Consider the following 20,136-nt stretch of genomic DNA (forward strand, 5'->3'; position numbering starts at 1 on the left):
AAGGAAGTAAATTTAGTTATGTATACATTATTGTTTAGTTGAATGCGTAATGTGTGTGGTAATGTATGAAGGTACAGCATGAATGGCTAGTCTATCTACATCCCCAGGGTGGTGATAATCTAAGAATGGTACTGAGCATACTGGGTTAAATGGCAGACAAAAATTAAAAATTGAAAAGAATTATAATTGAGAATGCCTCTGAATTGGATGTATTCTTTACAGTTTTAAATTTATATTTACGTATTACTATTAATAATTTTCTAAATGTATTTTTCAGTTGGCAGCTTCATTGTTTCTCATTTGCGTAACATCCGAGCTTCAACCCAATCCTGAAAAAGAAGCAGCCAAACAACCTTTTCGGTAATTAATATAATTAGCAAGAAGAAGTTTCCCTTTGACCAGCGCAAGTTCTCCAAAAACCTTGAATTGTCTTACAGCCTTGATGCGCTGGAATGTAGGAGCAGTCGGGGAAATGAACCGAATCTTCTCACAAAAATCTTTCATTCCCAGATCTGTGTCACTGAACTTGACAACACAACTCTTCGGCCATTCCTGTCAACTTAGCTGAGGTTAGTTAAATCTTATTCAGTAATATCAGAAATATAAAAATCTTTTACTTGAATGTTTTGGTCATTGATTTAGTTTGCCATTACAACAGCAGTTAATTTGAATATTAATTTCTTTTCATTTAAGAAAAGAAAAATAGACTCATATTTTCTGCCTCATCATAACATCATGCAATTATATTTGGAGGATTGTTCCTAAGTTTCTCAAAAATATAGATAAGTGAAATAAAGCAAGCATCCTTCAGTTCTCTATACTGCAGTGACATTATTGGGAAGAATTATGTACACATGAAGTGAAACTTCCAGAGAATTCATCAATCAAAATGGAGAAAACTCCTTAGTACCTTCTTTTTCTTTAAGGGAGTTCACTAAAAAAACAATGGCATATTTTTATTGGTCATATTTGTTTATGGGAAAACAGTCGAAAACCCACTTCTAAAATTTTTATGGACCTCCCTGGAAAGAAAGGCAGCCCTACCATTTTCTGGCTAGTCTTGCCATTATTACACAAGCATTGATTTTAAACAACGTGGATGATTAATGTTTAAAAAAAAAAAAAACAAAAAAAAAAACCCCCCAAAAAAACCCCCCCCAAAAAAAAAAAAAAAAAAAAAACCCCAAAACCCCCCCCCCCAAAAAAAAAAACCCAAAAAAAAAACCCCCCCCCCCCAAAAAAAAAAAAACCCCCCCAAAAACCCCCCCAAAAAAAAAAAAAAAAAAAACCCCCCCCCAAAAAAAAACCCCCCCCCCCCCCCCCCCAAAAAAAAAAAACCAAAAAAACCCCACCCCCCCCCCCCCCCCCCCCCAAAACAAAAAACCCCCCAAAAAAAAAAAAAAAAACCCAAAAAAAAACCCCCCCACCCAAAAAAAAAAAAAACCCCCCCCCCCCCCCAAAAAAAACCCCCCCAAAAAAAAAAAAAAAAAAAAAAAAAAAAAAAAAAAAAAAAAAACAAAAAAAAAACCCCCCCCCAAAAAAAAAAAAACCCAAAAAAAAAACCCCCCCCCAAAAAAAAACCCCCCCCCCCCCCCCAACCAAAAAAAAAACCCACCCCCACCCCCCCCCAAAAAAAAAAAAAAAAAAAAAAAAAAAAAAAACCCAAAAAAAAAAAAAAAAAAACCCACCAAAAACCCAACCAAAAAACCCCAAAAAAAAAAAAAAACCCCCCCCCCCCCCCCCCCCCCCCCCCCCCCCCAAAAAAAAAACCCCCCCAAAACCAAAAAACAAAAACCAAACCAAAAAACAAAAAAAACAAAAAAAAAACCCCCCCACCAAACAAACAAAAAAACAAAAAAAAAAAAAACCACAAACAACCCCAACAAAAAAACCCCACCCAAAACCCCCCCCCACAACCCCCCCAAAAAACCCAAAAAAACACAAACACAAAACCCAAAAAACAAAAAAACAAAAACCCAAAAAACAAAACCAAACAACAACCCCCAAAAAACAAACCAAAAAACCCCACCCCCCCCCCAAAAAAAACCAAACAAAAAAAAAAAAAAACACCCAAAAAAAAAACCAAAACCCCCCCCCAAAAACAAAAAAAAAAAAAAAAAAACCCAAAAAACAAAAAAAACCACCCCCAAACAAAAACACCCCCCAAAAAAAACAAACCCAAAAAAAAAAAAAACAACAAAAACCCCCCAAAAACACCCAACAAAAAAAAAAAAACCCCAACCCCCAAAACCCCCAAAAAAAAAACAAACCACAACCAAAAAAAAAACAACCCCCCCCAAACCCAAAAAAAACAAAAAACAAAAAAACCCAAAACCCCCAAAAACCCCCCCAACCAAAAAAAAAAAAAACAAAAAACCAAAAACAAACCCCACAAAAAACAACACCCAAAAACCCCAAAACAACACCAAAAACAAAAAAACCCAAAACCCCCCCCCCAAAAAAAACACCCCCCCCCCCCCAAACCCCCAAAAAAAAAAACCCAAAACAAACCCAAAAAAACAACCCCCACCCAACCCCAAAACAAAAACCCCCCCAAACCAACCCCAAAAAACCCCCCCCAAAAAAACCAAAAAAAACAACCCAAAAAACCAAAACCCAAAAAACCAAAACCAAACCAAAAAAAAACCCCCCACCACAACCACCCAAACCCCAAAAAAAAACCCCAAACAACCCCCAAACCACAAAAAACAAAAACCAAAAAAACCAAAAAAAAAAACCAAAAAAAAAAAAAACCCCCCCAACACCAAAAAACACCCCCCCCCCCACACCCCCCCCCCACCAAACCCCCAAAAAACACAAACCCAAAAAACCCCCCAAACACCCAAACAAAAAAACAAAAAACCCCCCCCCAAACCAAACCCAAAAAAAAAAAACCCAAAAACAAACCCCCCCCCCCCCCAACACACAAACCACCCCCCACCAACCCCCCCCAACCCCCCCACCACCACCACAAAACACCCCCCCCCCCCAAACCCCCACAAAACCCCCAACACACCACCCCCCCCACCCCCCCCCCCCCCCCCCCCCCCAACAACCACCCCCCCCCCACACCCCAAACCCCCCCCCCCCCCCCAAACACCCCCCCCCCCCCCCCCCCAACCCACAAACCCCCCAACCCACCAACCCCCCCACCCAACCACCCCCCCCCCCCCCCCCCACCAACCCCCCCCCCCCCCCCCCCCCCCCAACCCACACCCACACCCCCAAAAACACCCCCCCCCAACCAAAACACCCAACCCAACCCACCAAACCACCACACCAACCCCCCCCACCCCCCCACACCCAACCCCCCACACCCCCCCCCCCCCCCCCCCCCACCCCCCCCCCACACCCCCCCCCCCCCCCCCAACCCCCACCCCCCCCCCCCCCCACCCCCCCACACCACCCCCCCCAACCCCCACCCAACAACCAACCCCCCCACACCCCCACCCACCACCCACCCCCCCCCAACACCCCCACCACACCCCCCCCCCCCCCCCCACCCCCCCCCCCCCACCCCACCCCCCCCCCCCCCCCCACCCACACCCCCCAACCACAACCCCCCCCCCCCCCAACCCCCCACCAAACCCCCCCCCCCCCCCACCCACCCAACCCACCACCCACACCCCCCCCCCCCAACCCCCACCACCCCCCCCCCACCCCCCCCCCCCCCCCCCCCAAACCCCAACCCAACCCCAAACCCCACCCCCCACCCCCCCCCACCCCCCCCACCAACCCCCCCCCCACCCAAAACCCCCACCCCCCCCCCCCAAAACCCAACCCCCCCCCAACCCACACCCCACCCCCCCCAACCCACCCCACCCCCCACCCCCCCCCCCCCCCCCCCACCCCACCCCCCCACCCCCCCCACCCCCAACCCCCCCCCCCAACCCCCCCCCCCCCCCCCCACCCAACCCCAACCCCCCCCCCCCCCCCCCCCCCCCCCCCAAACCCCAACCCCCCCCCCCCCCCCCCCACCACCCCCCCCCCCCCCCCCCCCCCACCCCCCCCCCCCCCCCCCATACAGTAACACTCACACAAGTCAGTATGCTTACCGGTTTTCATACAGCTTCAACATGGCAGCATGTGTCCCATCTTCCAAAACTCTTACCGGAGCGTAAAATTTTGCACTAGAGTGCAATCTCCGCTCCATCTCCACTACAACCATGTTATATTTGTTTAAACTCATTAATTAGGCTGTGACATGTATTTCAATTTTTTAAGAAATATAATTTATTAGGTTAATTTTGTTTCTAAATAATAATCCTAATATGTTTTTGTTAACATAAGTTTAAAAGAGTAAGTCATTTTATTAATTAAAGATCCTATTTTATTTCATAGTTTGTAAAAATACATTTTGAATAAAATTGTTCACTCAAATACCCATGGTAAAAAAAGAAGTACAAAACAACTCTAATATGTTTTTATTGACAGAGAACAATGTTGAGAGTAGTTCCTAAATTAATCAATAATGGATTAAAAAATATAAATATCTGAAATTAGGTAGAGGGTTTTTTCTGTCACACCATATTAGTTAAAAAATCATAATTAGTTTTTTCTATAAGTGCTCGGGGCGCGCTTTCGAGCTCGGATAGCATTAGAAAAGCAGCCATTTGAACGCCTCCCCTTCTCAAAGCTGGGATCAAATTCATTAAACATCTTCCCTGAAAACACTATTTATTGAAACAAATAAAAAAAATTTTAAAAACCCCAATTTAAAAAAATACCTACTGGTGTTCTTGTGCTTTTTATCAGTTGGGCCCGAGTTCATGGAGCACCACCTTGGGATTGTGATATTCGCGGCGGGTGTTGCAATCCTGGGAGGTTGAATCCCACGAATTATTGATTTGTTTTTTTATGGTGTAATGAAATGTGTGCACTGCGTGCAAATGGTGGAAAGTTGGGTGAATGGATTTAGTTTTTAAAAGATTAAATACTGTTAAAAACAATTTGTATATTGACTACTTACAATACAATGTAATATTGTACATTGTCTAAAACCATAATAAAAATATATATTCTATTTCTATTCTAATTATGATGTTAGTACACACAATTTTTATATACCTTTTCTTCCACTAACCAATCTTTAAAATTCTTTATAAAAGTTATAGCCATTAATCATTAGCTCTGATTGTTATCTATATTTGATTCATTACTTCCTATATTCAATTTAAAAACCCTTAAAATTCATTTAAACTCAGTCTTCTAAACCTAATAGTTACTTTTCAGAAAAAATTATTTTAAGAACTAAAGTGTTTAGATTATTGTGTCAACATTGATATGAATAAAAAATAACTTATGAACTTATATTTTAGATCGACTATAAGAAGCTCAAGGGGACATTCTTCGGGATGCAGGGACTTACATAATCCAAAACTGGACTTGGATTTGGATTGGAAAATCAAAGCAAATTGGTAAACTATGCAGCGAACATAAAGGGTCATGGTAAAGCTGATTTGATAAGCAATCCATGAAACAACCCAAAAAAAAAAAAAACACACATGTTGCCTTACAGTTTTTGTGCCAAGGTAAAGTAAACCCACAAACGTATAAGATAATGAAAATATAAATATAATCATTAATATTTATTAGTACCAGCCAAACAAAACTGCTACTCAATTTAAAAAATTTCTAATATCTTCTAAATTTTTTTGAAGTTCACCCGTTACCGTCAGAATATTGATAAACACAATTATAATCTTGAGGATTTATTTCGGTTTTCTCGCTTTGAAAAACCACATCAGTAAATAGATGGGTTTTAAAACTGAAAGACCAGCCGGAAAACTTTGTGCAAGAAAATACAAACCTAAATTTTTAAAAAATGTGTCATTTTAATATTATTGTGAAAACACAATATAAATTGGTCGAGGAAAAAGAAAAGCTACATGCATCAATAGACATAGCACATCATATGTTGTACTCTAGGATCTGAAAATGTCATATTTAAATTTAAAAATTAAGTTCTATAGAGATAATTTGATTTTTAGAGGCAATATTGTATAAAATCTGCAATAGATAACTGAAAAACTTCTAAGTTTTAATTTTGCAAATTAAAAACTTTCAATAACAACAGTTACTTGAGCTAATTTTTATTTTCCAGTGTGAGTTTGGAGCGGGCCCTCCCAACCTTGTTGGTCGATGCTGATGTTTTTAAATGTGGTTTATGAAAGTCTCTGCCAATCTCCATTTCCTCCCACTGGGACAGATCTGACAGTGAAGGGTTTACTTGATGGATACGGAGAGTAGATTGTCAAGCTTTGGGCCTTGCCGTCAGAAAACAGGAAAAAATACTTGAACTTCCCCACTCTGACGTTTTCAGTAAGTATCTTCAGAGAGGAAAGGGGACACGTTCTGAAGAAGAAACACCTGTTAAATTCAATTTAGGACGGGTAATGGAAATACTGAGAGTGTGATTTTTCCCAAAAAATGTTTAAAAATGTGTTGAGAGTCGGGTGTATTTAAATTTATTTAAAACATACCATTGTTTCTCTATATTTCTTCTTTGAAAGGGTATATTGAGTGAGAGTAGATTTTAAAACATGAAGTCTCTTGTTCATCCTACCCTGACCTTTAAATCAAGTTAAACTAAAGATGTTTACATTTAGGATTGTTTAACACCTATATCAAAACTTATTTTTCACTAGGAGTAAAAATGATAATCAGACGATCTTAGTGGGGGGGCGCTAGTTTTATCTCTGGAAAGTAAACAGTACTTTTACTTGATGAATAAGTGTTTAAAACAAACTTCTTCAAGTTGATTTTTCTTTTCCCCTTAAAAGTATGTCCTCTATGTGCATATGTTGTTAATCAATTTTTGCAACCCAAATTTTTCCACAACTGAAATGGCTTTAGAGATTTGATTAATCAGACAATCCTAAAAGGATTTGTTTCTAAAAACATGTCAGTTTTTGGGGAACCTTTTGATTTGAGTATAGTTTTTGACGAAAGAGGGTTTTTGTATTTTTTTAATATATTTAAGTGCTTGTTAAAAATTTTAAATTGGTCTTCTCTGAGAAAGTTTAATCTAAATTTTTTAGTAAGCAAAAAATTAGGCAGTTAAGATGAACTTTAATATACATGTGACTTGTGGTCTTGTAGTTTCAGGGAAGGGGAATAACCATTGTTGACATAAATATTTCCTGTGTTATATCTCCCAACAAACTGCTACTGTTTCCAATCATAGGAAGCCCAGTACTGAGATTACTGACATGTATATATAATTGAGAATTTCTCTAGTCATGTTGCATTTCTAAGTTACAAATTGGATTATTTTATTCTACCCATAACTTCACCCAACTGAATCTCATTTAATGCAGCTTTTATGTTTTTGTGCTTAGCTCAGCTTAACCACATATTTTAACTGGCCATATAAAATATTTCTGTAAGAGATGTTTCTACACTTTACTATTGAGTTAAGTCATTTCAAATTTTTCATGGACAAATTGTTACTTGGACATTGCCTTTAAAAAACCTGCACTGGTATTATAGGGGAGGATCACGGTGGATGTTTTTGACCAGCTAAACACCTTGACTGGACTGGACGTCTGTGGAGAAGTTCAGTGTGGCCCCCTTGGGATGATTTCCAAAATGCGCTCTCAGTCCTGCCTTATCGGAGCCTAGCAAAGGCTTCCCTCCCGCATGAATAGGAGGATGAAGTCACTTACTGATTATCACTTCAGCAGCCCTTTCTATGGACAATAAACGTAGAATAGTGTCTAGTTAAAACCTTTTTTTAAAACATAGTTCTGAAATATTAAATTGCTCTTTGTTTATTCTTTACACTGATATCAGCATTTATCTAAATCAGTTAACTTTTTAAAGTTACAAATTATTTGCAGAGACTGATAAATTATCCCTGGAGGTGCTTTTGGATACTCCCAACTCGAAAAAGACAGAACGAAAGTTTCTTCTGGACCGCCAAACGGGTTAGCAATGAAACCCCAGAAACAACTCTTATTGTTATGGAATCTCCTTTAAACTGTTTTCCCACAACCCTTTGAAAGGTAAGGTACGATATCCACCAGTAAACATAATTAATTGCATTAAAATGTCATGTAAACACAAGCCTGTGGGTTTTTTTTTGTTTAGTTTCTAAGATTGAAAAATTACTTACTAATAGCTATTAGATTGCATTTAAAGTTAAATTTGGTGATTGAAATCCATTATGTAATGTACATCACCAAGGACAATACTTTTTTAAACAACTTTCCAGATGGATGTAACAGCTTTACTGTTTAGTTCGGTTGAAAACCAAAATAGATCAGCCAGTTGCAAATTTTTTTATACATTGAGTGTTTTTCTTTTTTAGCGTGTGGTCAATTGATACTGAATTGGTGCAAGCCTTAGCTGCTAAGTTGTTGACTTCCGATACGGCAGCATTACTTCATCAAGATTGGTGCCACATTTCTGTCGGTGACCCCATAAAATCGGCAGAAGTATGAACCTATTCTTGTAATACCAAATTTTCCCAGAAAAAACAGGCCTGCATTGTCTGATAAAGGATGGATTGGACGAAAAAGGAAGTAAAGGGAGGAAGGGGGGGGTGGGGGACAGCAGCAACAGTCAGCTGTAAGGATTTCAGGTTTTAGTCAAAATATATTGAAAGTTATTAAGCTTCTGATAGTTGCTCATAAGTTGTACATGTTATCTAATTTGACCTTTGATGATAACTTTTAAATTGTTTTTCATTCATTAACAATTCATATATATATATAAAATATTAACAATAGTTAATAATAAATGTACAACTCAAAAAAACAAACTATTGTTAATATTTTATATATATATATATATATATATATATATAAATATAATTATATATATAATAATATATATAAATATATATATAAAATATTAACAATAGTTAAATAATAAATGTACAACTCAAAAACAACTATTGTAATATTATATATATATTTATATATTATTAATATATATATATATATATAATATATGGAAAATATTAACAATAGTGTTTTTGAGTTTACATTCATAATCCAAGGAAGAAAATTAGACTATACATTTTGGTTTTACATTGGACATACATAACTTACATGCTAATTTATATATATATTAGGACGCACGAGTTTGCGCACGCACTCGTGTGTATGGGTTGTGTTTTTTTATGAACTCAACATTACAGGATTCAATATTTATAATTAATATAATGAATAGTTCACCTAAACCCCCCCTCTTTCAAGTAATATTTTATGCCATATAAGTGTGAAGTTTATTCAAAACTATCAGTGTACAATTAACATCTAAAATAATTATGATTTATTTATTTAACAGCTAATTTTTATAGGACAATGCAAAAATTTATTATTTTGTAAATTAGTTAATCTCATAATACTTTTACCTTTTTAGTGACTTTAAATACTATAAAACAAACTATTACTGGTGTTATAGTGGGGTTTAGACTTACTGTCAGATGTGTGCGTTTTATTATTCATATTTTTATTTTTGATTTAGAAGCTATATATGTGTGGAAAAAAATTCCTTGGAAACCAGCTTACTCAGACAATATGAACTGCAATCTGTAACACTGAAAAACACGCCCAATGTAAAAAGGTTTTTGACTGTTGACGGAACAATTCACTATCGACCTGCAAACCCTTATCGCAATGATCTCAAGGCATCATATGAAAAGGAACACTTTAACATAAACTCAAAAATCAGGAAAAGGAAACTGGGTTGAAAGAAAATCATAGCTAGAGTTAGACATTTTACCCTCAAAGTATCTGATTTAGGCGGAGTGTTAAAATGGGAATATGAGTGAAACCCATAACAAGGTAAAATAATTCTTTTAAAGGAAACATTAGGAATATTTACTTTTAACTTTATTTTTCTTGGCGGGGTATAGTCATTATATTATAAAGTACAAAAATTTAAAATAAATTTAATGTGGCATGTTTTTCAAGGTTAAATATTTATTAGTCAAATTTATGGTGAATGAACTGTAATTTAGGCTCATTGTGATTTCAGATTGAGAAACAACTTGGTTTATTTGTACATGGTTCAGATCTCAGGAGCGAAGTGTTCACGTTATCAATTGCCCCAGTTGTTGTCTTACAAAGTACGAGTCTCTGTAGAAGAACGATTTCGACTTCCACACTGAAAAATTCAGATTGTTGATTTAATTTTTTAATCATACTGGCTTTCATCACTATTTATTATATATATATATACTATAATATATATATATTATATATATTTATATATAATATATATATATATATATATATATATTAGATACCTATTTTTATTTTTTGTAAACTGTCACTTCCATCCTTGTTGTTGATTATCTATCAAAAAGATTGTATTAATGAAGCATTTTTATAATTGTTGTTGTAAAAGGACTAAAAACTATCTTAGTCCAAATTTGGGGATTGGGCAATAATTTAGGGATTTAAAAATGACCATTTTGTCTGTTAAAAATAATTTTGACAGACATAGATCTAGTATCAGAGGGAAAATTATTAAATTTTTTCACCAGGGAGGGAGTTATTGGTGCTACGCCACACGTAATTCTCTTTCACGAGAGTAGTGGAAGTTTTATTTAAATTATCTTTAAAGTCCAGTTATAATAATATAATTCCATTATAATTGAATTTGGATTTGAATTTAGAGTATTAATTAGCATGTAAATTAAATGTAAGTGTATTAAAACCCAATTGGTTAATTCGAGGTCGATTAAAATCTCAACAAAAGTCTGTAGATGGTTCACTCTTTAATATATATAATAATAAAAATAAAAAATATATTACAAAAATGAATTTTTTTATGGGAATTTAAACTGAATCTTGGATTTGTAAAAATTGAAATAGGCTGGTAGTTAAATGAGCTAGTCTTGAAACTTTAAAATATTGAATCAAATATGGTAAAAGTCTTACAACTGTAGACCAAACTTCAAATGGAGTAGTCTATATTAAAAATAGAAAGGTTCTCACCATTCATGGGACTCTTCACAAACTACTTTTTATTTATTTTTCAAGACGGTGAAAAAGAGAACACAAATAAATGGTCAATATTTTTAAGAGTGCGGTGAGATTAAACAGTTTTGAACTGTATTTTCTAAACTGTTTATATTTGGAAAAGAAATGAAATGCGGGATAAACAGGGAGACGCCGTAGTATCCATCATTGTTGGTTATGTTCATCAGCTGCCTTGTAGCGATAAAACAATAGTAGCACCTGCAACTATAAAAAATAATGTCATAAGGTGGAAGGGGGAATTTTCGAAGAACAATTTAGTTTTTTATATGTTATTAATTACATGCGAAATTGTTCCCAGTTGATTGGTAAAAAAAATTATTAATAATTTTCAATTGCTAGTTTGGTGTTAGTGGTTTTATTAGGGATATGGTTTACAATTTATTTGTTAAAGCTAGTATTAAATAAGTGTAAATTTGTGATTTTGTGGTGGGCGATGGGGGTTGGGGGTGGTTGGTGGTTGGATTTGGTTGGGTGGGGGGTTGGTTAAATTCACATAAGTGTGATTATGTAGTGGTGGTTTTGGGTAGTGGTGCATGTTTGGTATGACTTTGTAAAATACGGGGGAAAAGGTGGGGTTGTGTTGTTTACTTTGGGTTTTTGGGGGGGGAAATGTGTAGCTTGGGTGGGGGTTGTTTCAGGCAGACTTTTTTAAGGGGTATCAGGTGGTGTGTTGCGTGAGGGGTTTGTGGCGGTGGGGATTTTCTGGGGAGGTGTTGTGGGATTTTAAGATGGTAATTGGGAATGAGGTTTTACGGGGGTTTAGATATTTGAGGATGGGAGGGGGGAAATGGTTGAGGTTTGGGGGAGGGCGTGGGTGAATGGATTGTTGTGTGTGTGTGTGTGTGTGTGTGTGTGTGTGGGTGTGTGTGTGTGTGGGGGGTAGGGATCGTTGGTATGGAGATGATTTTGTAGGATATGGGTGTGGGGGATTGTGATTTTTGTGGAAAAAATTGCTTTTGGGAGTTTGTTGGTATGTTGTAGGGGGGGGGTGAGGGTTGAGGAGTGAGGGGGGGGGAGGGGGCCCCCGACACAAAAAGGGACATTGGGGTGTATTTGAAAATCCATAAAAGTAATAACTTAAAAATTTATATACCTGTTAGTATAGCAAAGGATCCAATATTTAAAAAAAAAGGTTTTAAAAATAAATTATCACTTCCAGTTTTTAAAAATTTAGTGGCCATACTAAGTTTTCAGCTTAATAACATTACTCTAAAACTTCTTAAATTTATATAGTGTTTTAAAAAACCCTGGTATACACGAGTAAACAAAAATGGTTTTGAAAGATTTAATGACATTTTAAGACCACGTTTTTTGTGCTACAATTAAAGTAAAAAAGAGGAAATTAAAGTTTCCCTGAGCACACTCCTTTATTTACTTTTACCACAATAAATAAAGTTAATATTTATGATTTTACACAAAAGGAATCAGTTGCCTATTACTACTTTTTTACATCTGTGAAATAGGTATATTACTGTCAGTTTCATCTTGCATTTGAAGATGGTATAAGGGAAAAATTAAAATAAATGGAATATTTTTTTTTTTTGTTATCTTAAGATTCTACTTTACTAACATAAGTCTGTTCCATGGTTCTCACCATGTAGAAAGATTGTTTATACAATTTAAAAAAAAAATTTATTTTTTGCTTTGGGTTGTGAAGAGCCATTCTTAGTAAACCCTAATCTTAACCAAGTAGTCTTGCATCAGAATACAACCCAAAATTTACAAATTGCTTCCCTCAAAAAAAAAGACAGCACTTTTAAAACGTTTGGCAGGATATTTTTAACAAAAAACCATTTTAAAATTTAGGTGAGTCTAATTGCAAACTGGTAACATCCTCTTAGAAGATTTGCCCCAAACCTCCAGATTACACAGACGAAAGTGTATGGTTTATGACTGTAGTAATCTTCTCTGTTCTAATATTGTATATTCATTTTCTTTTTTATCTCGAGGGATAATGCTAATGTGTTTACAATGTCGGAAATATAATTCATTTTGAACTATAAGAGCTCTCTTACAAGTGCAGCACCTAAAAAAAGAGCCACTTGTATTATTTCAAATCTCTATAATATTTTTCATACTGAACGTTGTTTGAAATAATATGTACCTGAAATACACCTTCTTTAGTTTCAAATTATTATAGGATACTCATCATATTTCTTCATAAGTCTTTTATAGACTCAGGGACAGTAGGATTCCTCCAGACTGTTCGGATCAAAAGTAATTAAATGATTAGTCAAATGGGCATTAAAAGTGACAAAGTCTAGAAATATACCATTCATATATCAGATAATTCATTCTGGGGAATATTCTGGAAACCACCAGGCATAATAGTCTCTATATCGCATAATAGTTATACTGTATAAAATGTTGTAATAATATTGTATATAAGAGAATAATATACAAGATTTTTAAATTCTAAATTTTTTTTTAAAGGCAGTTGTTCAATTTTAAAAATTTGATTATGGAAATAGTCAGTAAGACAGAAATACTTTAATTTTTACAATATTTAAAATTTTGCAAAGTGTGTTCATATCCCCCTGCTGGGCTTCTCTGGCTTGGCTGAAAAAGGGAAGTGTGGCTCCCAAAAGAGTGTGATGTATGATGTTTGATGTAACTTCGACAATTCATCAAGTAAAGGAGGCAAACTGGATGCCCCAAGAGGGGTATGAAGTCTCCAACTGGACTTACAGCATAGATTTTGAGGGTTTAAGCCTCCACCTTTTTACAATTTTGTGCACTCTCCCCTATTTCCCCCTTTATCACATTTTCATGAGGCTATAAAAACATTTTTACTTAAGAAAGAATGTGAGGTTGCAAAAGAAGGAAACTGTTCTCTGTATACTCTCCTGCAGGAAAAGGCCACTGGCCCCACTACTAAGGTTTTTTTAAACTATGTCATAAACTCTCAGTACTAATATGAAAAGTTATACATTCATGTTTTTGTTTTCTATTAGAGTAGTTAACTACAGGAAATAAAAAAACTAAGAACCAGGTTGTTGTTTATTGTTTAAATTTAACAATCAATTTTCATAATGCAAAATTATCATCTGTTTGTCACATATAAGCAAGCTCAATTTGAAGGGAAGAACCGTATTTCGGGACACTCTCTCTGAAAAAATAAAGTACTTTTGCATGGGAAACACTTTCCTCTGTACCGTGATTTAATAAGCATTAGAAATTTGCATCATTACAATAGGCATTTGTCTTTATCAGGGGAATATAATGCTTGTTTTTGCATTGATTTGTTTAAAATTTTGTGTTTGTTAAAATGCCTAGTTAAATATATCTTTAAACCCAAAGCTGGTAAAAAGATGAGTTTTATTCTTATATTTATGATTGAATTATAGGTGATTAACACTAGCTTATATTGTTTTTAAAACATTGAAACTACACTAATTGTTAGTTGTCTAGAGAAAAGACTGACGGTTGGTTGAAAGCAACACTGAACGTTGGGGAAAATATAAACAATAAAATGTATGAAAGTGCATTGGCAGGTTCATTCTTTAATAAATACTTTCTGACTACTGCACGCCATTAATCTAGGCCACACATCAGTGTGTGAAAACCACTGTTTTTTACAGTTAAAGAAATCTTTCCTCCAACTAAAAATGTGTTTTTTTTATTTTTTTTTTTTGTTTTTTTTTTTTTTTTTTTTGTTTTTTTTTTTTTTTTTTTTTTGACTTTTTATTTTTCTTTTTTTGTTTTTTTTTTTTTTGTTTTGTGTTTTTTTTTTTCTTTTTTTATTTTTTTTTTTTGTTTTTTTTTTTTGTTTTGTTTTTTTTTATTTTTTTTTTTTTCTTTTTTACCATAAACTGTTGCTCAGAAGAAGTGAAGGTCATATATCCAATACAAAAACAAATCCTAAAAATAACCAGCACTTAGTGGTCTGGATACATATAATTAATAATTATTATTTTGTTCAAACCAATTTAAGTTATGAGTCCATGCAAATTCCATAAAAAACACACCTGATATTGGGATTCCTGAAAATAGGAAATATTATCCCAAAGTAATGATAGTGATAGTTTCTATTACTCCTATTTCCTGTTGAATCTGAAAAAGGATGGTGTGTTTTATCAAATTGTTTTTAAAGTTGTTTTTTGTTTTAAAATAATACCACTTACAGGAAATCCCATGATTTGGAAACTTTAAAAAATTTTTAAGATAGGTTCAGTTGCGAGGAATGTAAAAGTTGATTCTGCTTGAATAACAACATTAGTGCCAACAGCGTAGTTAAAACTAAGTTAGTCCTTAATTGATTTGAGCAATTAAATATTTATTACCCTTATTTCATCTTAGAATACTCAGCAGTTATATGTGGGATTTTGCCACTTAATTTTTTTTCAAAATAACACGAGCCTTTCTTTTCTCTTTATTCTTGTCTACTGTACATTTCTTTGATGTTTAAAAGTAATGGAAACTCCAACAGAAAAGGAAAACATAGATCCATCAACTGTTTTCTTTTTCTTGTAACATTCTGGAGTTCTGACCTGGGTCTAGGAAACTATACACACACTCTTGTTGCCTTTTTTTTAAGGGAAAAGGTAATTTGAAGCTACACAACAAAAATAGAAATCCTACATTGCAAAAAGACTAAAATGTTGCTAGGGAAAATAGTCAGTCCCTGCATCATTATTTTGAGTCTACTATGGTTGAAAATCAGTTATAAGTTCTTAAATTTGGCTAATGTTATCAATTTACAATGATTTTCCAGATAGAGGTATTGATATATTCAAATGAGGCTGTCGAGTACCTATGAGATTGTAAATTGGGGAAAAATTTTGTTATTTGTGGTGAGTTTTTAATATCCACTTTTTGGGAATGAGACAAATAGAAATTTCCCTTTTAAATTTTAGGTCTTATAAATAAGCGTCTCTCTTAAGAATTCTTATACCAGGGGGGAAATTTTTCAGGACCAGTCCTGTCATTTAGGATGGCTGGTTACTGAAAAAGTTTATAACTAAACATCAAAAGGAAGATATATAACCTTACTTCTTAAACAGCTTTCCTCTACATTGTCTTCTAGCTCAGTTGGTCTTCCATCCATATATGCTAATGGGTGAATTAACTGCTATGGTTAATGGAGAGGGGGACCGAGTGTTTAAGAATTGCTTCTCAGTAAATGTTGCTAAGTTTTATTAAATCCTATTAAACATATTTATGGAATTGGGAACAATGAGTTTTTTTTAAGTAATACATATACTAATTTTATTACTCAGTTTTCTGTATTAATTTTCATTAAAAAACACATTAATTTATTTACTAAAATTTATTTTCCTTACAATTGTTGACAAAACATCTTCAATTTTTCAGTTGAACAATCCATATTGTTCTCGTCTTATTGTTCTGTTTGAGATTTTACGCAAAGTTTGTCTTTATCCTAAAATATGTCACGCCATGCTTAGCTCAAAACTTTGACACCACCAATTACCAAAACAGATTTTAGGATTCCATCATAACTGGATTTTGACAAAAAGTCATTTTTTAGAAATTTTTTCACAGATATAATGTTTGAACTTAAACAAGTAAAAAATTTCACTTAGAAAGAGTTTTGTTTTCTTGAAACCATCACTCAAAGACCTTTATAGAAGACTGACCTATTTGAGGGATGATTTGCTTTCTCAATTGTCTATTTTAACACCAGATAGTTTTATTTACATAATCAAAACGAAAATAAATTATGATGTTTTTAAACCATAATAGTATTAGGACATTTCCAGTGACTTCTTTGTTTGGAAGGTTGTTTTTTTTTTTGGACAGATGGAAGGATTGGGAAGGGAAACAGGATTTCTTCCGAGAACATTTGCCATCGTTAAGTGAAACAGGGGGCGAAAAAACCAGTAACACTACGTTTCGCGAGATCTGCAATCTGATCTCATTCTTCAGGTTTGTAAAGAAAACTAACACTAATACATAATTACGTTAGTGTTAACTGGTTTCTTGTTTCAACTTAAACGAAGGGCAAAATGTCCGAGAGGGAAAATCCTCTGTTTCCTTCACCATTCCAGTGATCATATATAAAACATGTGGTCACGCACTTTTCAAACATTTCTCCATATTTAAACAAAGACATAAACTTAAAACTATACAATACACTGTTTAATATCACTTAGGTGATTGATATTTAATTATTACTTATTAATTAGGATTTTAATAGGATTTAAAAATATACGGCCACATGTTCACAAAACAATGTATTTCTTTCTAAGCATACTTCTTAAAAATCTTTCTTACGTGGAGCTGTGTGCCATTTACAAATACTGGTACACTGCCACATTCATATCAATATAGAATATTGTACTATATAAATTATACAACACTATTACCAATATGTAACATCACTCCTTTTTTTTTAATAAAAATGATTTTTATAAAACAAACACAAACAGATTAAAAAGTTTAATATAAAATCCATGAAAATGGATGTTACCAAAATACTTTCAAAACAAAAGTTATCTCTAAACAAAGTCATTCAAATGAGCAGGCTTTCTGATTAGCCCGGACCTCCACCATTCTAGTTGTTTTGGTTTTGCACTCGGCCCTATCAGGAAAACACATTAGGTCTTTTTTCAACAACATTTTCTATATTGTTATCATTGGCCCCTACCAACATCGTTTTCTACTAAATTTAAATTAATAATAATTATTTTTACCAACTTCATAATAACATTTTCTCAACATTATTCTATTTCTATCGATTACCACTTGCCATAATTATCTTCCAACTACATCGCTTCGTTGGGGGAGAGGAAAGCTTAAACTTTTTCAATTACTTTTATACCACCTAGTCACCTCTGTACCTTATTTGAATCATAAAAAACATTATCACCTTTCTTCAAAAAATACCAAAGTGACTTTGATGTTCTGTCATAAATAATTTTTGAGATTTTTCATTTAGGTTTATTCTGTTTTGACATTAACTATTTTAGGTCTTGAGGTCATTTTAGTATTTACAGGCAATTTTTGACTTTAAACCACTCTATTCAAAAAACAATTGTGCGAGGACTGACATCTTCCCACATTTACTAAGAGCAGTATTTTCTGCTAATCTAAAAAGTAACAACTCAATATCCTTAACCACTATCCTTGGCCCGTCGCAAAAGAATTTTTGCAATATTGCAACAGCTTTTTCTGAAATCTACCGTTACTTCTAAGGATTAATATGGGGGACTGCTTGTCCACAGTTATGAAATTGTACTCATTGGCAAAAGATTTTGAACACTTGAGGAACTATAGGGGGAACATTGTCTGAATCAAAGCGTTCTGGCACACCAAACTGAGGAAAAAAAATATTTTTCAAAAACTAATAACAATGTTTATGCTGGACTGGGAAAACTGAGGGAAGGGGGAAGCAGCGCTTTAGTCACTCGTAACAGCAGGACAGAAACGCTTACTAAAAAGTAAGAAAAGTAACGCTTAGGTCAGTGTAAATATAGCGGGTTTTTTTGGCAACAACAACTTACTCATGGCTCTACACATAGTAAGAAACCTAAGCTCCAATTGTAATTAAGTTTATGTGTATGAGACCAACCCTTTTCTCTCGAAGTCATGAGAGTACATAGTTACAATCCATGTCAAACTTAATGTTGCCTCTATTTGAAGTGCATTTGTGTTGTTCAGTGACACAAGGGGACTGTGGACGCAGGTTCTATACTGGTTTTGAGCAGCAAGAGTGGTTGGCTATTTGTGTGGAGGTGTTGTTGTTGCAGACTGTCACCCTTCTCACGCTCCAAAGGCTTCACCTTGCCTGGCTCAGTCTATACTCGGCTTGGAAGCAGCCAAAGAGTGGTTGGCTATTTGTGGGAGGGTGTGTTGTGCAGCTGTCTCCTTCCCTGCTCAAAGACTTCACCTTGCTAGGCTCAGTCTGTTACAAAGAATATTAGGCGGCAGTACAGAGCTGCAGGCATGTTCCCCTAAACCCAGCAGTTTCTGATGGACTGTTTAGTATATTTTCTGGGAATAACTTACTTTCCCCCTTTTTATGGTTTGTTGAGCCAAAATTTTTCTCACTAATAAGCTCTGAACTTAATTGGTTATTAAAGATAGTAAAGAAAAATATACTCCCAAGAAGGCTTATAATTTTTTGGCTTGTGATCAAAATTTTTAAATTAAAATATACTTTAATAGTTTAATAATATAAACAAAGGAAAAATATTAAGGTATAGTATTATCAATAGAAACAGCTCAGCTAGAAGTGTAGCTGGTTTTAACATCTCTCAACTCACAGTACTAATAAATTGTTGCTTCAATTATTATTAACAGAAAATTAAATTTTTTGCGTGACTGGCCACAGGATGGGGTTTGAAAACCCTCGTGGCAGGACAGATTCAGTTCAGGCTGTTTTTTTAAAAGACGTCTGGGTATATATATTTTGATGTCTTTAACAAACATTTCTAGTACATTTCAGTTAGTAGACTGTTATAAGAGGAAAAGAGTCATTGTTTCACTTGTATGGTTAGTTCAGTGTATAATAGCGAGTATAATTAACTTTTCAGTTGCCTCACCTTTTCAACTTTTCAGTTGTAAATGTTATAAAACCGTCTCATGTCAATGAGTGAGAAATCAGATGGTGACACTGTAATGATGTGTGGTCAGTGCCTAACCCCGTAGTAATAGACTGTATGGTTGTTCTGGTAATTAAACACATAATAAATTTAAATTACAATACACTTTTTTTTAAATTTTTAAACTAAAACTAGATTTTTTTTACATGAAGATCTTTGTTATTTTTTTCTTTCCAGGCAAAAGCTCTAGGAAAACAGTGTAGACCCCTTTTCCCTTTTAAGCTCGAGCGTTTTTGTGTGTCAACAACTAAAGTCCAAGTTTACCAACTTCTCTCTTATAAGATGAAAAAACCTTAGGGGGCAAAGTACCCCAACTGAATGCTCTGGTGGAGGGAAAACAATGTCAGGCCTAGGTGACATCCCATAAGTCCTTGGATGGAATGCTGAGCTCAAAATGCCACCAGAATCCTAAAATCTGTCAAGTAAGTTAGCTTATACATACACACTCACAATTACGTAGTTATATAATCTGAATTATTATATTCTATCATTATAAGAATAAAATTGAGTAATCATCCATTCATACAATAAATAAATTTAAAAATAAATAATAAAAATAGATCTTCATTAATAAA

The 20,136-nt window shown here is 34.9% G+C and overlaps 1 protein-coding gene across 1 annotated transcript in view; it reads left to right on the plus strand.

Annotated features, from left to right (window-relative positions):
• The window catches only part of LOC124371708 (apolipophorins-like), a gene marked incomplete at its 3' end in the record, with an annotated part of 61,076 nt that extends 42,217 nt beyond the window's left edge, over positions 1-18,859 (plus strand). Inside the window, exon 12 of the mRNA XM_046830044.1 lies at positions 18,707-18,859. Within this exon, the coding sequence (XP_046686000.1) occupies positions 18,707-18,859 (153 nt within the window). The remainder of the gene's footprint in view (positions 1-18,706) is intronic.
• Positions 18,860-20,136: the final 1,277 nt, after the last annotated feature.

Source organism: Homalodisca vitripennis, unplaced genomic scaffold, assembly GCF_021130785.1.
Source record: "Homalodisca vitripennis isolate AUS2020 unplaced genomic scaffold, UT_GWSS_2.1 ScUCBcl_1864;HRSCAF=6016, whole genome shotgun sequence".
NCBI classification, from domain to species: Eukaryota; Metazoa; Arthropoda; class Insecta; order Hemiptera; family Cicadellidae; genus Homalodisca; species Homalodisca vitripennis.